Genomic DNA, 19,271 nt, shown 5'->3' with positions numbered 1-19,271 from the left:
TGCTAATCATCTATGGTGGCCTTTAACCTTAGTCTCATCTCAAGCTCTTTCCACTTGTGGAATGCTCTCTGGTGATTTGCTGCCTTCTCGTGGCATGCCAGATTTCTAGCCAGATTTTTCAGCTCCTTTGTTCCTGTAGAACCCAATGTGGCTGGAACATTAGACTGGAAGAGTTTGCAACAAAAACAGTATGCAGCATTCTGGGTTTTTAACTGCTTAAGCCATGGCCTCTCCACTTTATCACCATTGGGGATTTCATGCCAGTAATGTGTTGGATGGAAACTTTTATTTTCATTGTCTTTGGGGAACATGAAGTTTTTCACTTACTGGCAAGGAAGTTCCTCAAGCTACTGCTCAAGTGGGTCCACAGTCCTGGATCATCTAGACCCAAGGAACTAAACTCAACAGCAGCTGTTTCTTGCGTCTCCACCATACTCTGATCACTCAGTTGAAAAGAACAAATAAGCAGGCTGGTAGCAGGGCCTGAGTGAGGGAAGATATATGTGTCTTAAGGGTCTAACTGGTTCCTACTACTTCAGTTGACTGCCTGTTCTCCTCAAGTGGGTTCAGGGAAGCAGCAGAAAACAGGAAGCTCCCTAAGAAGCTGGTGTTAATCAGTCCAGGCTCCTAGGGCTGCTAGAGAGGTGTATATAAGAGGCTCCTCCTCTCTCTCCCTGCAGCTCCTGCTGCTTTCTGTTGTTCCCTCTCACCTTTTCTCCTGCCTGCCTGTTATGTCTCTTGTGCCCTCCTTCCTCCAGCACAGCACTGCTCACCATCTCTGTGCATCTAGAGTGGAGAGAATACATATGCACCAGCAGCATACACCATTTTCTATACTCTGGGTCCTACTGCCCACCCCCCCAGTCGCCTCAGTTTGCCTCATGGTAAGGCCAGCCCTGGCTATCCAGTCCCAACATGGAACTAGAAGTATCCGCTTTGCACCCTATCACACCACTCTTGCTTCCCTCTAGGCATAGTTAACAAAAACTTCTAGCCTTGTCTCTTTGGCTCCCTCATTCACCTTCACCAAATCTTTTTCTGTCTGATCCATGTTGGAGGACATTCCAAAAAGTTTTGTCATTATATAAATCAGTGGTGCACTCCCCTCTTGAATACTATGTATGGTACTTGTTACCCTATCTTACTAATTCTGCAATATCTTTATTAAGGGTTAAAAAGAAGGGTAATAAGAATGATTAGGCCATGGGAAAAAACTCTTCTACAAATAGAGGTGGAAAAGATTGGGCTGGTTTACCTTTAAAAAAGGGATAATGACAAAAGGACATGGTGATAACATACAGGATAATGACTAATGTAGAGACTAGCTTAGGAGCATCTGTTCTCCTTGTCTCCTAACACAGGAACAACTAATGAAACTGAAATATAACAAATTCATATCCAATAAAAGGACTTTTTCCCTACAGAATACACACAATTAGACTGTGGAACTTGTTGCCACAGAATGTTGATGAGGCCAAAAAAAATTACCAAGATCCCAAGAGGGTTTGCATTTATCTGGGTAACAAGACTGTCCAGGATTGTTATAGTTAATGCTGATAGTGTCTTAAGGCCTGCCACTAATCTCTAGCTATTAGGGATTGGGTTGAGGTTGTCACCAGAGGGCAGATTATTTCACATTTGCCAGCTGCAGAGTTGCTTGCATGTTCCTCTGAAGCATCTGGCACTGGCCACTGTTGGCAAGGACACTGGACTAGATGGACCATGAGTTTGATCCAGTTTTGCAATTCCTATGTTCCTAGGAGACTAATGGAGATACTGAGATTATAAAATCTCTGAGGCAGGGACAGTCATCTTGTGTATTGTGTGCAATGCCTAGCACAAAGGGATCCTGTTAGCGTAACGTGAGGTGGTAGTTCAGGGACCTTGTCTGTCTTGTTTGATGGGATGGTATGATGGGATAGCCTAATTTTGGCAATTGATCTTTGATTATCAGCAGGTAAGTATGCCCAGTGGTCTGTGATGGGATGTTAGATGGGATGGGATCTGAGTTACTGCAGAGAATTCTTTCCTGGGTGCTGGCAGGTGAGTCTTGCCCACATGCTCAGGGTTTAACTGATTGCCATATTTGAGGTTGGGAAGGAATTTTCCTCCAGGGCAGATTGGCAGAGGCCCTGGAGGTTTCTCTCCTTCCTCTGCAGCATGGGGGATGGGTCACTTGCTGGAGGATTCTCTGCAGCTTGAGGTCTTCAAACCACGATTTGAAGACTTCAATAACTCAAACATAGGTTGGGGATTTGTTAGGGGGTGGATGAGTAGGATTTTGTGGCCTGCGTTCAGGAGGTTGGACTGGATGATCATGGTGGTCCCTTCTGACATTGAAGTCTATGAACATCAATGATGCTGTGTAAATATTACACTTGTTTAATTATGTAGTCCAATTAACTTTTATTTTTGTGCTGTAGAACCATGTTCAATTGAACCAGGGATGTTGGTCTGGTGCAAATTGCCAAGATATCCATATTGGCCGGCAGTGGTAAGAACAGCACCTACCTATTTTTTTGAAAATGGGATCCGAGGGTCTGATTCTGAAATCCTGTATGGCTGTATTAAGTATCTTCAGGCCTCACTGACTTCAGGATAAGTTGAGAACACTCAGTGCTCTTCCCTGTGGTGTTACTTACATTGGTTCAAAATCTTTGAACAACATTTTAAAACAACGGCTACCTGAAAGCAGGATAGATTTTTTGCTTTCCTATGGCAAGATGTGCAGTGCAGATCTGAGCTTGTGAGATTAACGGTGAAGGATTTTTATGCACAGAAATCACCCAAAAGGCATTTTAAAGGTTTTTACTTTTGACTTTTACCTTTTAAACTATCAGGAACTTCAATGGGTAGATTTCTCTAGTTTAGCTGGAAGAATATCTTTTTGGGGCTGTGTGGAGAAAGGTAGTGTCTCATGTCTTACTAGTGCTTACTTCCACTGAAAAACAAGACTTTTGAATGAAGAATCTCATAGATTCAAAGTGCTGTTTAGGCATTTGAATTAAATAGTTTTTAATGAAAAACAACCCACTCCCCAAAGCTTTATCCCCCTGATTAAAAATCAGTGCCTTGCTAAATTGCTCATCTGTCTTGATTTTTGTGATGTTTCCCTCATTCTCTAATCACTGTAATATTTTGGGGTAAAGAGAACCTGTATTTTGGATGTAAAAAATGAGCGGGGGTAAAAAATGTTTGTGAAATCTCTTGATGTAATCTTTAAACCCTATAAAGTAGAAAAAAGGGCACAAGCCCAATATTTTTCCTTTTCAGACACCACTGAGAACTCATCATAGTCACCTTTTAAGAGACAGATGTTAAGGATGACATGTTTGTTGAAGTGTGTAGCTGCAAGTCTAGGCTGACCAGATAGAGAGTGTGAAAAATCGGGACAGGAGGTGGGGAGTAATAGATGCCTATATAGGAGAGCCTCCAAAATCCCAACTTTCCCTATAAAATTAGGACATCTGGTCACCCTATGCAAGTCTGGGGTCTAAAGATAGAGCACTTGCTACAGATTCCAGTGTAGAAGGTGATAATCACTCGGAGAGCTTTGTAATATATAATAAATTCTCCATTGAAACCCATTCTGTTAAGCAGGAAAATCTCATGAGTTCCTCCTTATTCATTGCATTGTATTATGTTGCTACCTGTCAGAACAGCTAGCAATGTGTTCCCTCTTGTGGCTGTTAGTACGCATTACTCAGTTCTGAATAGGAAAGAATGATTAATGTACATCTTAATACAGTGTTAACCGGTAGCATCCAAAGATGAATTAACTCTAAATTATCAGTTATTGTTGTCTTTAATTTGTAAATTTGTTTTGATCATGCTACTTTGCTTTTTTTTCCAGTGTGTGACAATAAGGGAATAAATTCAAATAAAGTAAAACAAATTGCATAATCAAACAACTAACAAAGCCATGTGCGCACATGCTATTCTTAATGTACCAATTTTATTAGCTTTATTTGTTTGCCTGTTAGACATTGAGAGTCAAGTTTAATCTATTTTCTGTAATGGTACATGGAGCAATATATAAAAATGCAAGTGGAAAAACTTGATTGCTTATAAAGCAATCACATTATCTAGAATGTTAATTTTGTCTTTATATTTTCAACAGATAAAAAGAGTGACACGGAAATATAAAAAAGCAAGTGTGCTGCTAATAGAAGCGGGTATGAATGGCAAGAAGGCAAAGGGGTATATTTTGTTGATTCTGATTAGTTTCCTAACTTCACTTACCATTTGTTAGAATTGTGCTAAGTGCCTTAACAACCAGGGTAATAGAGGCATTCTGAACCTAATTCCTTTTGCTAGTACGAAGCCCAGCTCAACCAATCATTCTGGTTTTGAGTTGGCATAAAGTAGCTCTTAGCTATTAATGGCATGTCCACTGTGGAATCCTGTTACAACTGCCAACAACCTCAAGAGGTCTTCCTCATCTAGGATGACCAGACGTCCCGATTTTTATAGGGACAGTCCCAATTTTTGGGTCTTTTTCTTATATAGGCTCCTATTACTCCCCCACCTCCTGTCCCAGTTTTTCACAGTTGCTGTCTGGTCACGCTATCCTCATCCCACCCCTTAAAATGTGCATGGGTTTTATAAAACTTTTGTTCAGTGTGTTGCAGATCATACAGAAGGATTCTTAACTTTACAAAACCGCATACGTTGAGTAAAAGTGGATGTGCTTGTCCTTGTGAGTTGGCTTAAGTCTGCAAAACAACTTTAAACTTGCACGTTAGTCTTCATGTGGCCATCTTTATCTCTGTAGCTGAGGACCACTGGACATAGCTTCCTGCAAAGCTCGTCAACGTCACTCCTCAATCAGTTGTTCTGTTGTCTTGTTTCTAACCCAATTTAGCGTCAGACAATTCCTTGAGTGTGAACTGGTAGCTCATAAGAATTAAAACTGGTACAAATTCTATTCTTAAACTAGTTATGAAACCTAACCTGTAGAAAGATGTAGAATCTAGGGGGCTGTGGGGTGAGAATCTAAGCTTGTCTATATGCACTAACTATGTTCCTCTTTTTTCCCCCATGAAGTTTCTCTATAGGTCTCAAAAATCTAAAGCACTTTGATTGTAAAGAAAAGCAGAATCTAATAGTAAGTACAGTAATAAGAAGCAGACTTCACATTTTTCTTCAGTATATGACATCATTACTATGACTGAATCCCTACTTATTGGCCTTAATTGGTTCTTTATTCAGTAATGTTTTATGCAAATATATCTTGCCTTTTTTCAAATCTATTGTTCGTATAACTTTTTTTAGCTGGAATGCAATCTTGAACAAAGTAATTAAATGTAGATATTCAAGGCATGATACATGTTTCAAAATGGAGGGCATGAGGCTGCATTGGAGGGTCGGTACCTCGAACTGTCTCTGGAACAGGTTTTCGTTTGACTCTGCTTCCAAGCTCAAAGTTCTCTTAAATGCTTGTACTTGCAAGGTAGCCATAGCTAATGGCTGTCAGCATCTGGCTTCCTTTAATTGTTGTCTTAGGACAAAACCACATTCAGCACGCATTGCAGAAAGCGTTCTTTAGTTTCCTGGCATAGACCAGGCCTAAAGGAATTTTTGCTTGAATCTGTCTAAATGGGTGGTAGTTTGGTAAGTCATAGATGCTCCAGTTAGTAGTTACATGATTTTTTTACCCAACTAGAGCAGGCTTGTGAGACAGCTGAAGTTCCAGCTTATTACAGCAGCACGGTGCATTTGCTTCTGTTCCTGAGCATTTGCACTTTCATTGAAATTAGTTTTAGGCTTTCAAAATTCAAATCAAACCTTGAAAAGACAAGTGCCAAAAGCATTGCCCAGCCAAGAAGGAATGTGTAGGCAAATAATCCAAAAGACTCTCCAAATTGCGTTCTCAAAAAATTTGTACTTGGATTGTCTTCAGGTTTTTAGTATTTTAAAAGTACTTAATATTTTGTACTGTTTATTCAGTGTGGACTGAGTTCTCTGATAAATGTCTAACATATAAGATAACCTCCATTATATTCACTAGGAATGTTTTTCTTAGCACCTTCTAGCATGTGTATTTTTGTAGATTGTGTACTAGTCTACAAAGTGCATTGATTTCAGTAGGGTTTTCTGTATCCTTGAAATGGGTTCATAATATGTACTCTTTTTTTTTTTTAATCTACATTGAAAGCTTACAGACTTCTAAAATGTGTATTAACCATTTTAAAGGGATAAAATTGTTCTTGGATTATATTTACTAATAAAACTCACAGCCTTATGGATCAAATGGCTATTACACTATGTAGTAGACAAAATTAATCCCTCTGCCTTGGAACTGCAAGCCATGTTCTCTCCCCACTGATGCTGAGTAAGATGAGCTTTAACTGCCCTTCGACCTAGAATAGATATTCCAGTTCACCTGTGAGCTCTGCAGCTAAGAGCAAGTGGGGAAGGAGTGTATGTTGTTTACAAGGCTGAAGACCAACAAATTGTCCGAATCGTGGGTGTTGGGAACATTCTGTGAAGCAGGGAGATGCGGATGCTGTTTTCTGTCAGTCGGTTAATGTAGTTGGCTGGTTTGGCGTGTATAAAGTAAAACCTGTTCTTTGTGAGGGGGAAGAGTGCTCAGGCTCCTACAACCGTTCTGTTTGGGTTATCAAACAGAATACATTCTACAATCAACTTCCCAGTGTGACTGGACTTCCAGAAGACTTGCCCTGAATGTTCATCAGCTTCCAACAGTAACCCTAACCCTAAATGGGGCAGGTGTTCAAATCTGAGTAATCTGTAGAGCCATACTCATTTAAAAATCTAATTATTTCTGTGCTAAATGCAGGATGGGAGAGAGCGAAGCTCAGCCCATGTTAGCTTGCACTTCTGCAAGCCTTAAGAAATCTTCAAATTCCTCTATAAAGCAGTCCCAAAACTTGGGAACCATTTCTCCCCTTGGAAATAGAAACAAGCAATTTCATAAGCAAGATGTATCCATTTTATGATGGTAAATGGACACATTACTCTGTTGCAGAAAAACACTGACAAAACATCTTTGCATTATTTTTTGATTGGTTCAGAGAGGAGGAATTATTCAGTTTAAATCCAGCCTGTTTACTTTTTTTATTGTAGGACAAAGCCAAAGAGGACTACAGCCGGGAAATTGAGTGGTGCATTGAACTGATTGCTGACTACAGAATTAGAGTAGGTAAGCAAATGGGTCAAGGCTGTCAACCATGTCCATTCTAGTATATATCTATTGCAATATTGACTGTCTTTAAAGGCCTCAGCTACCTCGGATCTATACTTACAGGACATTGTGGTAAAGTAGAAGACTTGAGACCTGGGATTTATTGCAGGCTGAAGTTAACTCTTCCTCCTTGTGCCTCGGTTTGCCCACCTATGTGATAATTCTACCTCACTGGATGCTGAGTCTTCATTAATAAATATTTTCAATGTGCTTTGAATCCTCAGAAGAAACGTATACACCTGACTTTCTAGTTTATATATTATATAAAGTGTTCAAAGACAAACAACATATTCCTGTTCTGCTCCCCTCACCGCAGTTATGAGTTAGCTGTGCTAGGGCCTGGGGCGTCTCTAATTTTATAGCACCGTGCATTGTGGGCTTCACAGGGGCCACCTGCTGTGGGCTGGATGCCATGGGAACTGAGAAAATAATCAATATTTACACAGTCCATTAGAGACTGACTAATCTTCACAATGTCTCTTTAAAAAGTATGTTTCCCCATCTTATGGATGAGGAAGAAGCGGAGGCAAGTGACAGCTCATGGCCAAAAGAGTAGCCCTACAAACTGGGATTGGAACTCAGGTGTTCCAGGCTCTCGGTTCTGGCATTAGACTGTTGGGCCACACCTTCAAACAGGTCCATATTTAGGCTTTGAAATGCCCAGTTGAAAGGTGCTGTATTATGAGCAATGTGGTGTTTAGCTAATGTGCTGAATGCCCTTCATAGCTTGGAAATGTTCACCTGATGAATATTGGCACTTTGGGCAGGACACCTTTAAGTGGCTTTGCTGTTTTAAAATTTGCACACTGTATCCTGTTGCACTTAAGTATTTGATTGAATCATGTCTTAATTACGGCATCTTAAATTTAGGATATTGCCTGAAAGCTGTAAAGTTTCTTTAGGTGCAGTCTTTGCATAGAAAACCTCAAACTTTTGTTTTCAGAGATTATAATTGGTTTGATAAAGGTTCCTTTATTTTTTTTCAGGTTGTCGTTCTTTTACAGGATCCTTCTTGGAATACTGTGCTGATGACATCAGTAAGTATTTCCATGGTGAGGCTGGTTTTTTTCCTCATGTCCCCATCAGCCAGTGTAGATAGCTACCTACATGCTAGTCTACCAAATTCTTGTAGTTAGGATTTCCAACTCCATAACTAAATTTTTCTGACAACATACTTCAGGGATTCCTAAAAATTTTGCTGTTAACTTGCCTTTTAATTTTGGCAATTAAAATATCTTAGTTTTTATAGCACATGTTTTTCCGTGCTCGTGCAAATGAATAACAGTTGTTTCATATTGTCAGCTCAGAAATACCTAGTTGCCTTCATCTCCTCCCATCAGTGCAGCCCCCAGAGAAAATGAGATGGGGCAGGGTGAAATCCATACTACCTTTCTTTTTTTTTTCTCCTCAAGACACCTGCTGAGACCTGGGGAGCTTTCCCTTATTTGACACAGTGCGAATGGTTGGTGAGGTACCAGCACCATGTGTTTTTAGGTAGTACTTGCTTCTTCACAGTGAGCTGGGGAGGGAGAATGGGTGTAAAAAATGGGTGAGCTGCCAGAATAAGGAAATGAGGATCAGGCTTAAGCAAGGCCCATCACTCCAGCTATTAGGGATATAGAGAAAGCATCAAGACTTCAAAGCATTGAGTTGGAATGTTAGGAAGGAGGGATCAAGAGAAGCATTCGGGGAGAGGGGAGACATTTGATGTCAGTTTGGGCAGGAAACAGTTTTCTTGGCCCATGAGAATTGTTGAGATTTTGAAAACTTTTCCATCTTGAATTGGGACAAAAAGTAAATTTTAAATGTTTTGGCAAACTGAAAATCGGGAGGGAGGATGAAATCAGAAGAGCAACCAAAACATTTAGATTTTGACCTTTATTTTTTCCTATAAATTAACTTAAATTTCGAAACAAAAAATCATTCTGACCACAAAACAACCTGTTTTTTGAAACTTGTCAGAGCTGACCTTTCCTGCAGACAGTCTCGTATGCTGACTATAGCATGATCTGGAAAAGAGGGATGCATTAAGCCTGTAGATGACAATGGGAGGTGCAAGGGTCGTTTTATCTGACATACAGATTAAGGTGGAGGTGGCGCCTGACTCATGCCAAAGACAACTGTTGGCCTCTTTTAGGAGAGGTTTCTGTTCCTAGGCCTGGCTACAGTTCTGGGTGATAAGTTCTCTTCTCATTTCCGGCCACTCTCTTGATTTCTGCTGCTGGCATGGCACCAATCATTCTTCTTTCCTCCTCAGCTGCTGCTGCTGCTCTCTGTCCTGATTACTGTGCTTCTTTCCTGCAAAATGCCACGTCTTCTGTGCACTTGCTTATTTTCCTGGACATGGCTCACTTTAGAGCAGATGTAATGACTGGCATAATTTAGCCTGTTTTTAATAGACTCCATAAATTTACATATAGCTAACAACCCACGCTGCATTTTTCTTTCACCTCTATACCCTGGTAATCCTGTCCTCACTTGAACAGACTCCATCCTAAACATGCCATATTATGAGGTATTTGCTGAGTTGGTCAAATCTATTATTGTAGTGACTAGGATGAAGATAAAATCTAAGTTAACTCCGTCAGGGTTCTCACAGTGCCTCTTATCAGCTGTCTGTCTTTTGGACAGAAAGCATTTTGAGGTAAAGACTCCTTGTCTGTATCTTGCTGAGTGTGTTCAGCACTATACACCAGCAAATGATAATGAATTTAATACACAGGATAGATCATAGTTAGAGAAGACATCTGTTGTCACCCTTCAAGGAATAAGATGATACGGATAAGCGCTAGGCAGGAATCTTTCCTGTTTTATTTTTTACTTCTCTTGGCCCAATCTTACTGTCATCCAGAATTGCACAAATAGCAGCGTGCATTATGGGGTGCCTTCATTCTTTGTCATTCAGACATTGGCTGTGGATGAAGACCTGATGCCATGTTAGATCAACAAGTGGCTCACTTCAGTATGGGAACTCCTATATTCTGAGCACAAATACATTTCGAAACCACTTCTATCTGAATTTCAATTCTTTAGTTTCTTTTTTGGCATAGTTAAAGGTTTCTCTTCCTGAATCAAAAACATTTTATTTTTCTTATCTGTCTGCAATGTATTTGTATGCAGTTACTTTAAGGCTGGCTTTCCTTTCAGGCTATCCAGTTAGAAAAGAAGTTAATCAAGGTAAAATACAAATGACCTTCCCAGTCATAGCAGAGGAAGACTTTGAAGAATCTTTGTCCGAAACTACACCTATCAAACCCTCCAAGAAAGTTCTTCCTGATAGAATGAGGGCTGCCAGAGACAAAGCCAACTCAAAGATAGTCGACTTCATAGTGAAGACAAAGGGGGCAGAGGCACATCTTTTGGCTATTTTGAAAAGCAAAAAGCAGTCCAGGTGGCTGAGAGAATTTCTGAATTCAAGTCAATATATGACCTGTGAGACCTACCTTGAGGATGAAGAGCAGTTGGACCTTGTGGTGAATTATTTGCAAGAAGTCTGTCATGAAATAGATACCAGGAAACTGGATGTAAAAAATGGTGATAGAATAAAATTTATTTTGGATGTCCTTTTGCCTGAAGTAAGTGAACATCTTTACTGTTGTTTGACCTTGGTTCAGAGACTTGCTGAATGTTCTCCAGTCATTGAGTGACATTTGAGCTAGACAGGTTAAAATTAATGGGCCCAGTTTTTAATCTTGGATTTTTCACCTTAAGTGCCTGACTCTGGATTTAGGCAACTAAGATTAAAAGGTGGACCCTTTTTATGTGGATCAGCCTTGGGAGGTCAAAGGTGTGTCCGTTTGGTTCAGCACAGCAATCTAAAAACTTACATGTATATGTTTTTAAATAGTCTTTGAAAATAAAGTGCTAAATTAGCATTATGGGCCTCCTGCTGGTGTTGCTATCATGTTGAAAAGTGAATGTGTGCACCAGCATAACAGCAGCTCTATCTCCATTTATAAACTGTTGTCCAGCTTGATTTATTCTGAAACTTTTTATGTAAGCACCAGTTTAAATATCAAACAATAGGTTGTCAAAAATTGCCTCATTGTAGAATAAGAGCACTATACAATATCTCTCTGGGCTCATGTATTTCTGGTGTCGCAATGTTACCTTTAGGGAAGATGGCTGCTTCTCACAGTATGCTAATTATAATTTGCCTTTCTGAAATGCTTTTGTTATTCCAATCTGTGCATTTTTAGAAAATTACACAAACAACTTTTCCTAAACTCTATAAATACTTCTCATGTAGCTTATAGAAAGAACTGAAAATCCTTGTAAGGAACTTTTCCAACTTCTATAGAAACTAAAATTTCTTTTAAAAGAAAATTTAAACTTCTAGCTCTTTATGGTTGCAAAAGATCCTTCCAAGTGGGTTACAGGAAAAGTTTATTTCCTGACATTCATATATTTAAATGCACACTTTTTTCTAAAAGCACAATGAGCGAACTTTACTAAATAGAGTAAAACCTTGTTCCAGAATTTTGTTCATCTGCTGAGACAATTTCAATTGCTGTTTTCAGATTATTGTGCATACAATTTAAACTTTAATTTTTCACTAGTATCAATAAACTCTGTTCTTACAGGCCATCATTTATGCAATTTCTGCTGTGGATGATATAGATTACAAGAAAGCAGAGGAAAAGTACATAAAGGGACCATGTGTCAGCAAAAGGTATGGTAGTTATTGTAATCTCCAGAATTTTACTTGTCAGACTTTTTGCCTAGAAATTAACCTGATTCTCACCCATCTTTGCATAAAATATCAGCATATAGCCCCAGCTTCCAGTTCATAAGGAAATAAGACTCATTGGGTTTTACCTTGTTTTCCCAATCAGTAAAATCTTCTCAAAAGTGGGCCTTTCCAGCCTTCCCTCAGCTTTTGCAAAAATATTACTCTATATTCATATTTAAAGCAAGATTTGACTATTCCAACATGGAAACTTGTCAGAAATTTTAACTCCTTAAAAAAACTTAGCACTTGGCTTTTCATCTTACTTTAAAAAACAAAAAGGGGGGGGGGGGGCTAGAGTCTCTGCTCCAGTTCAGTCCCCTTTGTGCTGAATGAGTAGCGCTCAGAGGTTGTAATGTGGCTGCAGCTGCGCAGTTGTGAATTCTGTTGGTGAAGGGGAATTCTTAACTCACATAATGCTGGTGCAGTGTGCTTTTGCCAGCCTCCTCCCTGGCATAAGGGGCCATACTGGGGGAGGAAGTGAGTTTGGGGTGGCATGGGGGAGTGGATAGAACGGACCCTCCCCAAGCCAATTCTCTGCTGGTATGTGGGCCTTTAGGGACCATATCCTTCTGTTTGAAGTTAAAACAGCCCATAGGCTGCTCTAATTTCAGTTGAGTTTTTGACAGCATAAGTAGTAGGTAGCCATAACGTGCTCTATGGTGCATGCTTACTCCTCATGTACTGAGTGTATATTGTTGTCGGAGAGAATCTGGCCTAAGCTTTTAAAAGAACATAGGAATTTGAAACATACATGCTGTGAGGTCTAAATGCTGGCAAGTGTATTACTCTTGTAATGGGTCACACAGAAAGGAAGAAATCAAACTAAAAAAATCCTAATCTGAGGGTTACCTTGGGGCTGATATGGCAGCCATTGTAAAATATGTATTGGGCAACAGTAACTAAAGCCAGTTAAATTGGTGCATAGAAGATTACTGCATAATACTAATCATTGTGTGTGTAGCACAATTGTGACATATACAAAGGGATAATTTGAAGATGAAGAGGAAATGGAGACTCCTGTTTAGTTTCACTTAATGCATGTACAGTAGGAGCTCAGAATTATGAGCTGACTGGTCAGCCACACACCTTGTTTGGAACCAGAAGTCTGCAATCAGGCAGCAGCAGAGACGGGGGTGGGAATGGAAAGCAGATACAGTACAGTACTGCTAAATGTAAACTACTGGAAAAATAAAGGGAAAATTTAAAAAAGAAAAATTGACAAGGAAACTGTGCTTGTTTCATTTAAATGAAGATGGTTAAAAGCAGCATTGTTCTTCTGTGCAGTAAAGTTAAGTCAATGTTCATTTGTAAACATTTCAAAAGCAACCATAACATTTTGTTCAGAGCTATGAACTTTTCAGAGTTACAGACAATCTCTCCATTCCCAAGGTGTTTGTAATTCTGAGGTTCTACAGTAATCAGTTTTTGATTAAAAACTAGTTTAGATGTTTTTGTTATGGTGAAAATGCAAACTTCTAGACAAGATGAAGACCCAAGATTGCGGGTATTTAAACATAACTAACAGATATTCTAAAATGCTTACATTTTAAAAATATACTTTGCCTGCCTGCTTATAATTGTAAAGCTAACTTCTTTCATTATCTAACTGCTAAAATGATTAAATGTTGGAAATATTCCCACTCACAATAGTGTGTTTTGGGGGTTTTATTAGTTTTTGTTTTTAAGAAGAAAGTGTTTTTTTTAAATGCAGGAGTTCAGTGCAATGTTTGGGATTTTTTTTGTTTTGTCTTTTTTCAGGGAAAGAGAAATATTTGACAAAGAAATTCTAGAAAAAAAGGAACTGGAGCTGCTGAAGACTGACCTACACCCTGAAGATAGCGTATAGAAACAGCGGTATGGACCTTTGAAGTCTGCACTGGCACTGAATGTATATCATGGAGAAGAAAGCAAATTTTTATATGAATTGTGAAATATTTTTACTTTTTTATCAACATGTAAATATAATTTAGTGGATGTGCTGAGTCTTCAGAATGCTGTGTTCTTTTGGATGCAGTTGTACTTGTACTTTTTTTGTTCTATGGAACTGCTCATTGCTTTCGTCTGAGTGATATAATGCTGAACTACCTATAAAATTAATTTTACAAAGATGTAATAAATTTTTATGGACTTATTGCTAGATGTCACCCTATCCCACTTGACATGTACATTAGTAACGATCTAAGCGGGTAAATAGCAAGGTCTTCGTAAGGCTTTTGACATAATCATGTAATTTTGTATTTAATTTGTGTGGATTCGCCATTCAGAAAATCTGTGGAAACAAAGGTCTGTTGTCAGAGGAACCTGTGATGATAGAAATTACAGGATTTTCTATAGCCAAGTATGCTTTGGTTGGTCGTTTCATTACTGCTAAATCCACTGGTTTTCCTATCTGAACATTTTCAGAGGTTGGTTGTCCTTGCACTACTTTTATGTACCTGTAAGGAAATAAAATTAAATGCTATCTCTTAATGAAACCCAAGGCACAGAAGCTCTTTCTGTTAAGAGGGCAACTTTAAACTTTAGTGTAAGAGAAGGCATTCCAACACACTAGAATTATTTTATAATATGACCAGCTTCACCTCATTTAGAAAGATGAAGCAATGAATTCAATGAGTGTCATGTTTAGCATATTGTAGGTTAATGAAACCAGTTTCTAGGCGCACATTTGGCATTTTTATGTCTAACCTATTCAAAAATCAAATCTGCATGCTTCTGGGCCTGTGCCAGCATTAGAAGCAGTTCACATCATGGTATCATAAATTCATTAGCCTGTTGCAAACAGATTACTGTTGGCTGGCCTACAGTGAAACTGGCGGACATCAGGATTCATTGACAGAATACGTCTTAATTTGGGAAGAGCCAATCAAAAAGGTTAGCGATTTATATTCTGTTTGTAGTGCGAATCTCTGATCAGGAGGTGTTATACAGTCTGAACTGAGATGTAGTTTGATTTATATGGAATTAAATGCTGTAGCTTAATTTTTTTTAATCTAATTCCTTGTGAGACAATGGAATGTAAATGGCATATTGATACTATGTGTGTATCTAATGTACCCATCTGAATAGTTATTAAAATGACACTAACTGCTCTGTATCTTAAGAGTCCATCCTCCTTATATGATATAGTGACCTATTAAATAAGTATATTAAGAACATGAATGTAACAAAAGAGTGTGAGGATATCGTACTAAAATGTTCTTTCATATTACTTTTCACTAAAACTTTTTGGAAAAGGGATAATGCAATTTATATACACTTTTTGTCATGGCATGAAACCTTTTAATTACAACCAGTTATATAAATATACCTTCAGCTCTGCAAACGTCTTGAAAGCTGCTTTAGCAGACATTCATTATAGATGGAGATTTCTGAAGCTTGGTGCTATCTCTTTACAATGTGCAAGCTGCGTGTGCAGAAGAGAGATTTTTACAAGCAAACAACCAAAAAAAACCTACTGCAGCCACTGGTCCCAGGGATAATGAGCCCCACCAGATGTAGATCTCCTAAAGTTGGGGGAAATGGGAGAGGGAAAGGCTTAAATCACAATGTGATACCCATTTCGCCTCCTGAAATAAACTATAACCAAACATGCACTTTTCATCAATTTTGCCATAATGTTTATGGGACTTCTAAACAGTGCCACAGTAGCTGAAATTCTAATGTCTCATGTTCTTGAATTAGTCTGAGGAGAAGTAACCTCAAAAACTCTGATGCCTTATTTATATGTATCACACGCTTTCCTATGTTCTTTTTTCCCCTTCCCTCTTCTAATCATATCCTAACATAAGACTTTTTTTTAATTCAAACTAGTAGAAATATCTAATCTAATTGTACTTTAACCAAGAATGAATTTCCCTGAAGTAGTACATCATGTTGAAGTTTCTTATATTTTTAATGTGTGCCTAGCACAACTTAGCCTTGAAAATATTAAAAACAAAATTTAAACATTATCTTCAAGAAACCAAAGGCTAGATAGCTTTTTTTTTTAACTTAATTTGGGATAACAAATACTTTCCACTCATTGTAGAAAGTGCATAGACCATTTCTGTAAAGTACAGATAAATCTGAAGACCATCTTTGTGTAGTCCTATGATAAGATATTGTATTAAATTTATCAGTACATTCAGATTGATACTGCCTAATGCAATAATATTTGCTTTCTATTATATACAGTATTTACCTTTTTATGGTATTCTGTATGACTTCAGTTTCTTAAATACCAACTAAAACTAGTACCTAGGAAGGCATGAATTCTCCAAGGTTTATTATTTCTTTGTTTAAATAAATTCAGTTGCTTCAGATACAGCTGATGTAATCCATTGCTCTCAGTAAAAGAAAAACTTTCCAGCTGCGTTTTTGTATTGTCTGACAGCTGAGTTGATTTTTGTTTTCTTCCAACTATGCGTGTGTCAAATACCATTAAATGACATTTGATACAGTATTTGTGTTGAAATATTTTGTTTATCTTGTAAGATAACATCTGAGTGAATATGAGAAAGCAGTGTCCTGTATTGTAATTTTTAATAAAGCGGAGTAACCAAAAAACAAATTTAAGCAGTAGCTTGTTCATTAGTGTGTACAGTACAGTTTAACACTTCCAATATTCTCAGCGAAGTGATTTCTTTTCAAATGTTTAGCTTGTGTTTATTTCTAACCCATGGAGGGTTTTGAGTAAGCATCCAAAAGTATTTGTGATGTGTTTATCTAAATTGAACTTTCTGAGATCCACTGTCAATATTTTAATAACTTTTTGATAACTTTGTCTTCAACATGTACACTAAGGTGTTTTACTTATGATTTCATTGTAAGCTATTTATCCTTTAGAAGTGTAATAAGAATGGGCCTTCAAATATCTCAGATGTGGTTTTTGGCCAAACACAATGTAATCCTTTGAAACCCTGCTGATGGAACCTCGTTCAGTGCTTTAGGGCTAAGCTACATGGAGACACTTAGTGGCATAATTGTAACGTCTATTGTGAATGCTCTTATTCTGACACAAGTCCCTCTTTGGCATTTAGTTTGTCACTTCCAAAGCAACATAAATTAAACCAGAAAAAGACACACTTATTATGGAATGAGTGTCCAGGTGGGGAGTTATAAATATATCAGGGTAGCTAGGTTGATAAATATCTATATGTAGACAAGTCCTCAGCCTAAATACTTTTCCCCCTCCCTTAAACTAGTTCATTGATATGCATCTATGGCATGTTTCTTTGTATCCAAGCAACGTGTGGACAAAATTGTAGAGAAGAGGTTCTGTTAAGTGTGTGTGTTAGTTAACCCCATGCTTTTTAGTTGTTCTTTTCAGGGGAATGAAATTTTTAATTCTCTGTAAATTGAAGGGAGCATTTTGCAGGGCATGAGAATAAACAGAGGCACTATTGCCTATCCAGCTACAGATCCAAATACTGTACTGTTGCATAAGAATAGCATTGTCCTCCTATATCCCTCAGACACATTTCTCAGAGAAAATGCTGATCCGGGCAAGAGCCTCATCTGAATGGAAATTGCACTGTTGTAGCTAAGCTATGTTAAACCTACATCAACCCTACTGTGGTCCTGCTTTTCAGGAATCTGTCTGCTCCATCAATATATGCCTCACTTAATCTAAAATAAGTGTCTATGGCAGGTGGTGCCAAACTGTGGCTTTTTTACAGTTCATGTGTGGCACCTGGAGGGTGCCCCCCCACCCTTCCCTTTCTGCTTACAAGACAGGGCAGGAAGGAGCTCAGGGCTTTTGCCCTGTGGCAGGGTTGTGGGTGGCTAAGGGCTTTAGACTAGGGGAGAGGGAGGCACTTAATTATTACAAGTTTTAAGAGTATGGGGATTTTTTCTGGTAAAATCCTTCCACCCAGCTGGTTCACTAGTTAAAAAAATAAAATCCACTCTCTGGAATATGTGTGACCCTTAGGGAGTTGCAGAGGTAAGAGTTCAAAGGGAGATTTGCAACAGTGGCTCTTAACTCCCACTTGCATATCTGCGGGTAGCAGGTGAAAGGTGCTCAGTGGGTGCTGTAAGCGAATGCCCCGCAAGACAGCGGGGCTTTGAAAGAAGCCAGGAACCTAACGGCGATGCTGGCAACATGGCAACTGCTAAAACTAACCAACTTAGACCAAGGAAAACGTCTGCCGAAACCCGGGATCGAACCAGGGACCTTTAGATCTTCAGTCTAACGCTCTCCCAACTGAGCTATTTCGGCTGATTGAGGAGCATTTTCTGTCCTCCTTACCCTGAAATTGAAGGTTGAGGCCCAAGGGTTTAGTAAAGGGAATTTAAAGTGTGTTTATTCATGTATTGATCAAGTGCTTTGATGTTTGCCTATGTAGCCCATTGCCAATGTATGCAAAGGTCCAATTCCTTCTTTGATGGGATAGCATCAGCGCGCAGTGCTGTACACAACGGAGGAAGACACTGGCCAAGCCAGTCCAGGGAAGGCATGCAGGACAGGTATGCCTTTGTCCCACTAAAATGACTCCAGCATGGTTGACATTGTTACTGATTGATTAAGTGGGTGAAAAGAGAGGAAGCTTGGGTTGTTTTCTTGGGGTTGGGGGAGCAGATTGCAGCAGATGTGCCTGGAGAAGGGGATAAAATTTGGCTATATATATGAAATATGTCCCCAGAAAATAGACCATATTTCTGCCCTTACTCCTTTGCAAATGCTGGCTGCTCAGATGCAAGACCAACTGAAGGAGCAGAGGGACAGTCATCCAGGCTTTCTCTGATGAGCAAAGCATAGGACTGTGGGGACAACAAGGAAGTAAACACAATTCCCGCAGAGAGCTTTCTTTTTTATCAGATCAAATTCTGGGGTTCTGGTCACTGGCCCTACACCCTGGTAGAGAAGGTTGCTGTCACTCAAGCTACTGCAATGAGATGATCTGGAGTCCATGAAATGCGCCCTCTCACCTAATACAAAAAGAACAGGTGTCCTTGTGGCACCTTAGAGACTAATAAATGTATTTGGGCATAAGCTTTTGTGGGCTAAAACCTACTTCATCAGATGCATGCAGTGGACAATACAGTAGGAGGATAGAGAGCTAGATAGATAGATACATACACAGAGACCATAAAAAAAGGGGGTTGCCATACCAACTCTAATGAGAATAATCAATTAAGGTGGGCCATTATCAGCGGGGAAAAAAAACTTTTGTAGTGATTATCAATACAGAAGTTTTTTTTCTCCTGCTGATATCACTCCAAAAGTTTTTTTTAGTAATGATAATACATTTTTTCATGTTCTCTCTCTATATCTCTTCCTACTGTATTTTTCACTCCATGCATCGGATGAAGTGGGTTTTAGCCCACGGAAGTTTATGCCCAAATAAATTT

General features: G+C 38.9%; 1 protein-coding gene and 1 non-coding gene across 6 annotated transcripts in view; one reads left to right on the top strand and one right to left on the bottom strand.

Annotated features, from left to right (window-relative positions):
* Window positions 1-16,488, top strand: part of PWWP3A (PWWP domain containing 3A, DNA repair factor) — a 30,250-nt gene extending 13,762 nt beyond the window's left edge. For 2 of the 5 annotated variants that reach the window (XM_030540163.1, XM_030540162.1), the window contains exons 8-16: window positions 2,424-2,494; window positions 4,121-4,200; window positions 5,047-5,107; window positions 7,090-7,161; window positions 8,194-8,244; window positions 8,620-8,701; window positions 10,355-10,782; window positions 11,791-11,879; window positions 13,698-16,488. In XM_030540163.1, coding sequence (XP_030396023.1) covers window positions 2,424-2,494; window positions 4,121-4,200; window positions 5,047-5,107; window positions 7,090-7,161; window positions 8,194-8,244; window positions 8,620-8,701; window positions 10,355-10,782; window positions 11,791-11,879; window positions 13,698-13,785 — 1,022 coding nt within the window. In that variant the 3' untranslated portion in view covers window positions 13,786-16,488. Of the gene's footprint in view, window positions 1-2,423; window positions 2,495-4,120; window positions 4,201-5,046; window positions 5,108-7,089; window positions 7,166-8,193; window positions 8,245-8,619; window positions 8,702-10,354; window positions 10,783-11,790; window positions 11,880-13,697 lie in introns of those variants that run through there. The other 3 variants (XM_030540164.1, XM_030540165.1, XM_030540167.1) reach the window with 3 other exon arrangements.
* Window positions 16,489-18,065: 1,577 nt separating this feature from the next.
* TRNAF-GAA lies at window positions 18,066-18,138 on the bottom strand. The gene has a single exon. It is a non-coding gene; the product is annotated as a tRNA-Phe (tRNA).
* Window positions 18,139-19,271: the final 1,133 nt, after the last annotated feature.

This window comes from Gopherus evgoodei, chromosome 22 (assembly GCF_007399415.2).
Source record: "Gopherus evgoodei ecotype Sinaloan lineage chromosome 22, rGopEvg1_v1.p, whole genome shotgun sequence".
In the NCBI taxonomy this organism is placed as follows: domain Eukaryota; kingdom Metazoa; phylum Chordata; order Testudines; family Testudinidae; genus Gopherus; species Gopherus evgoodei.
Note: the sequence above shows the minus strand (reverse complement) of the source record. Positions and strands in the feature narration are given on the sequence as shown.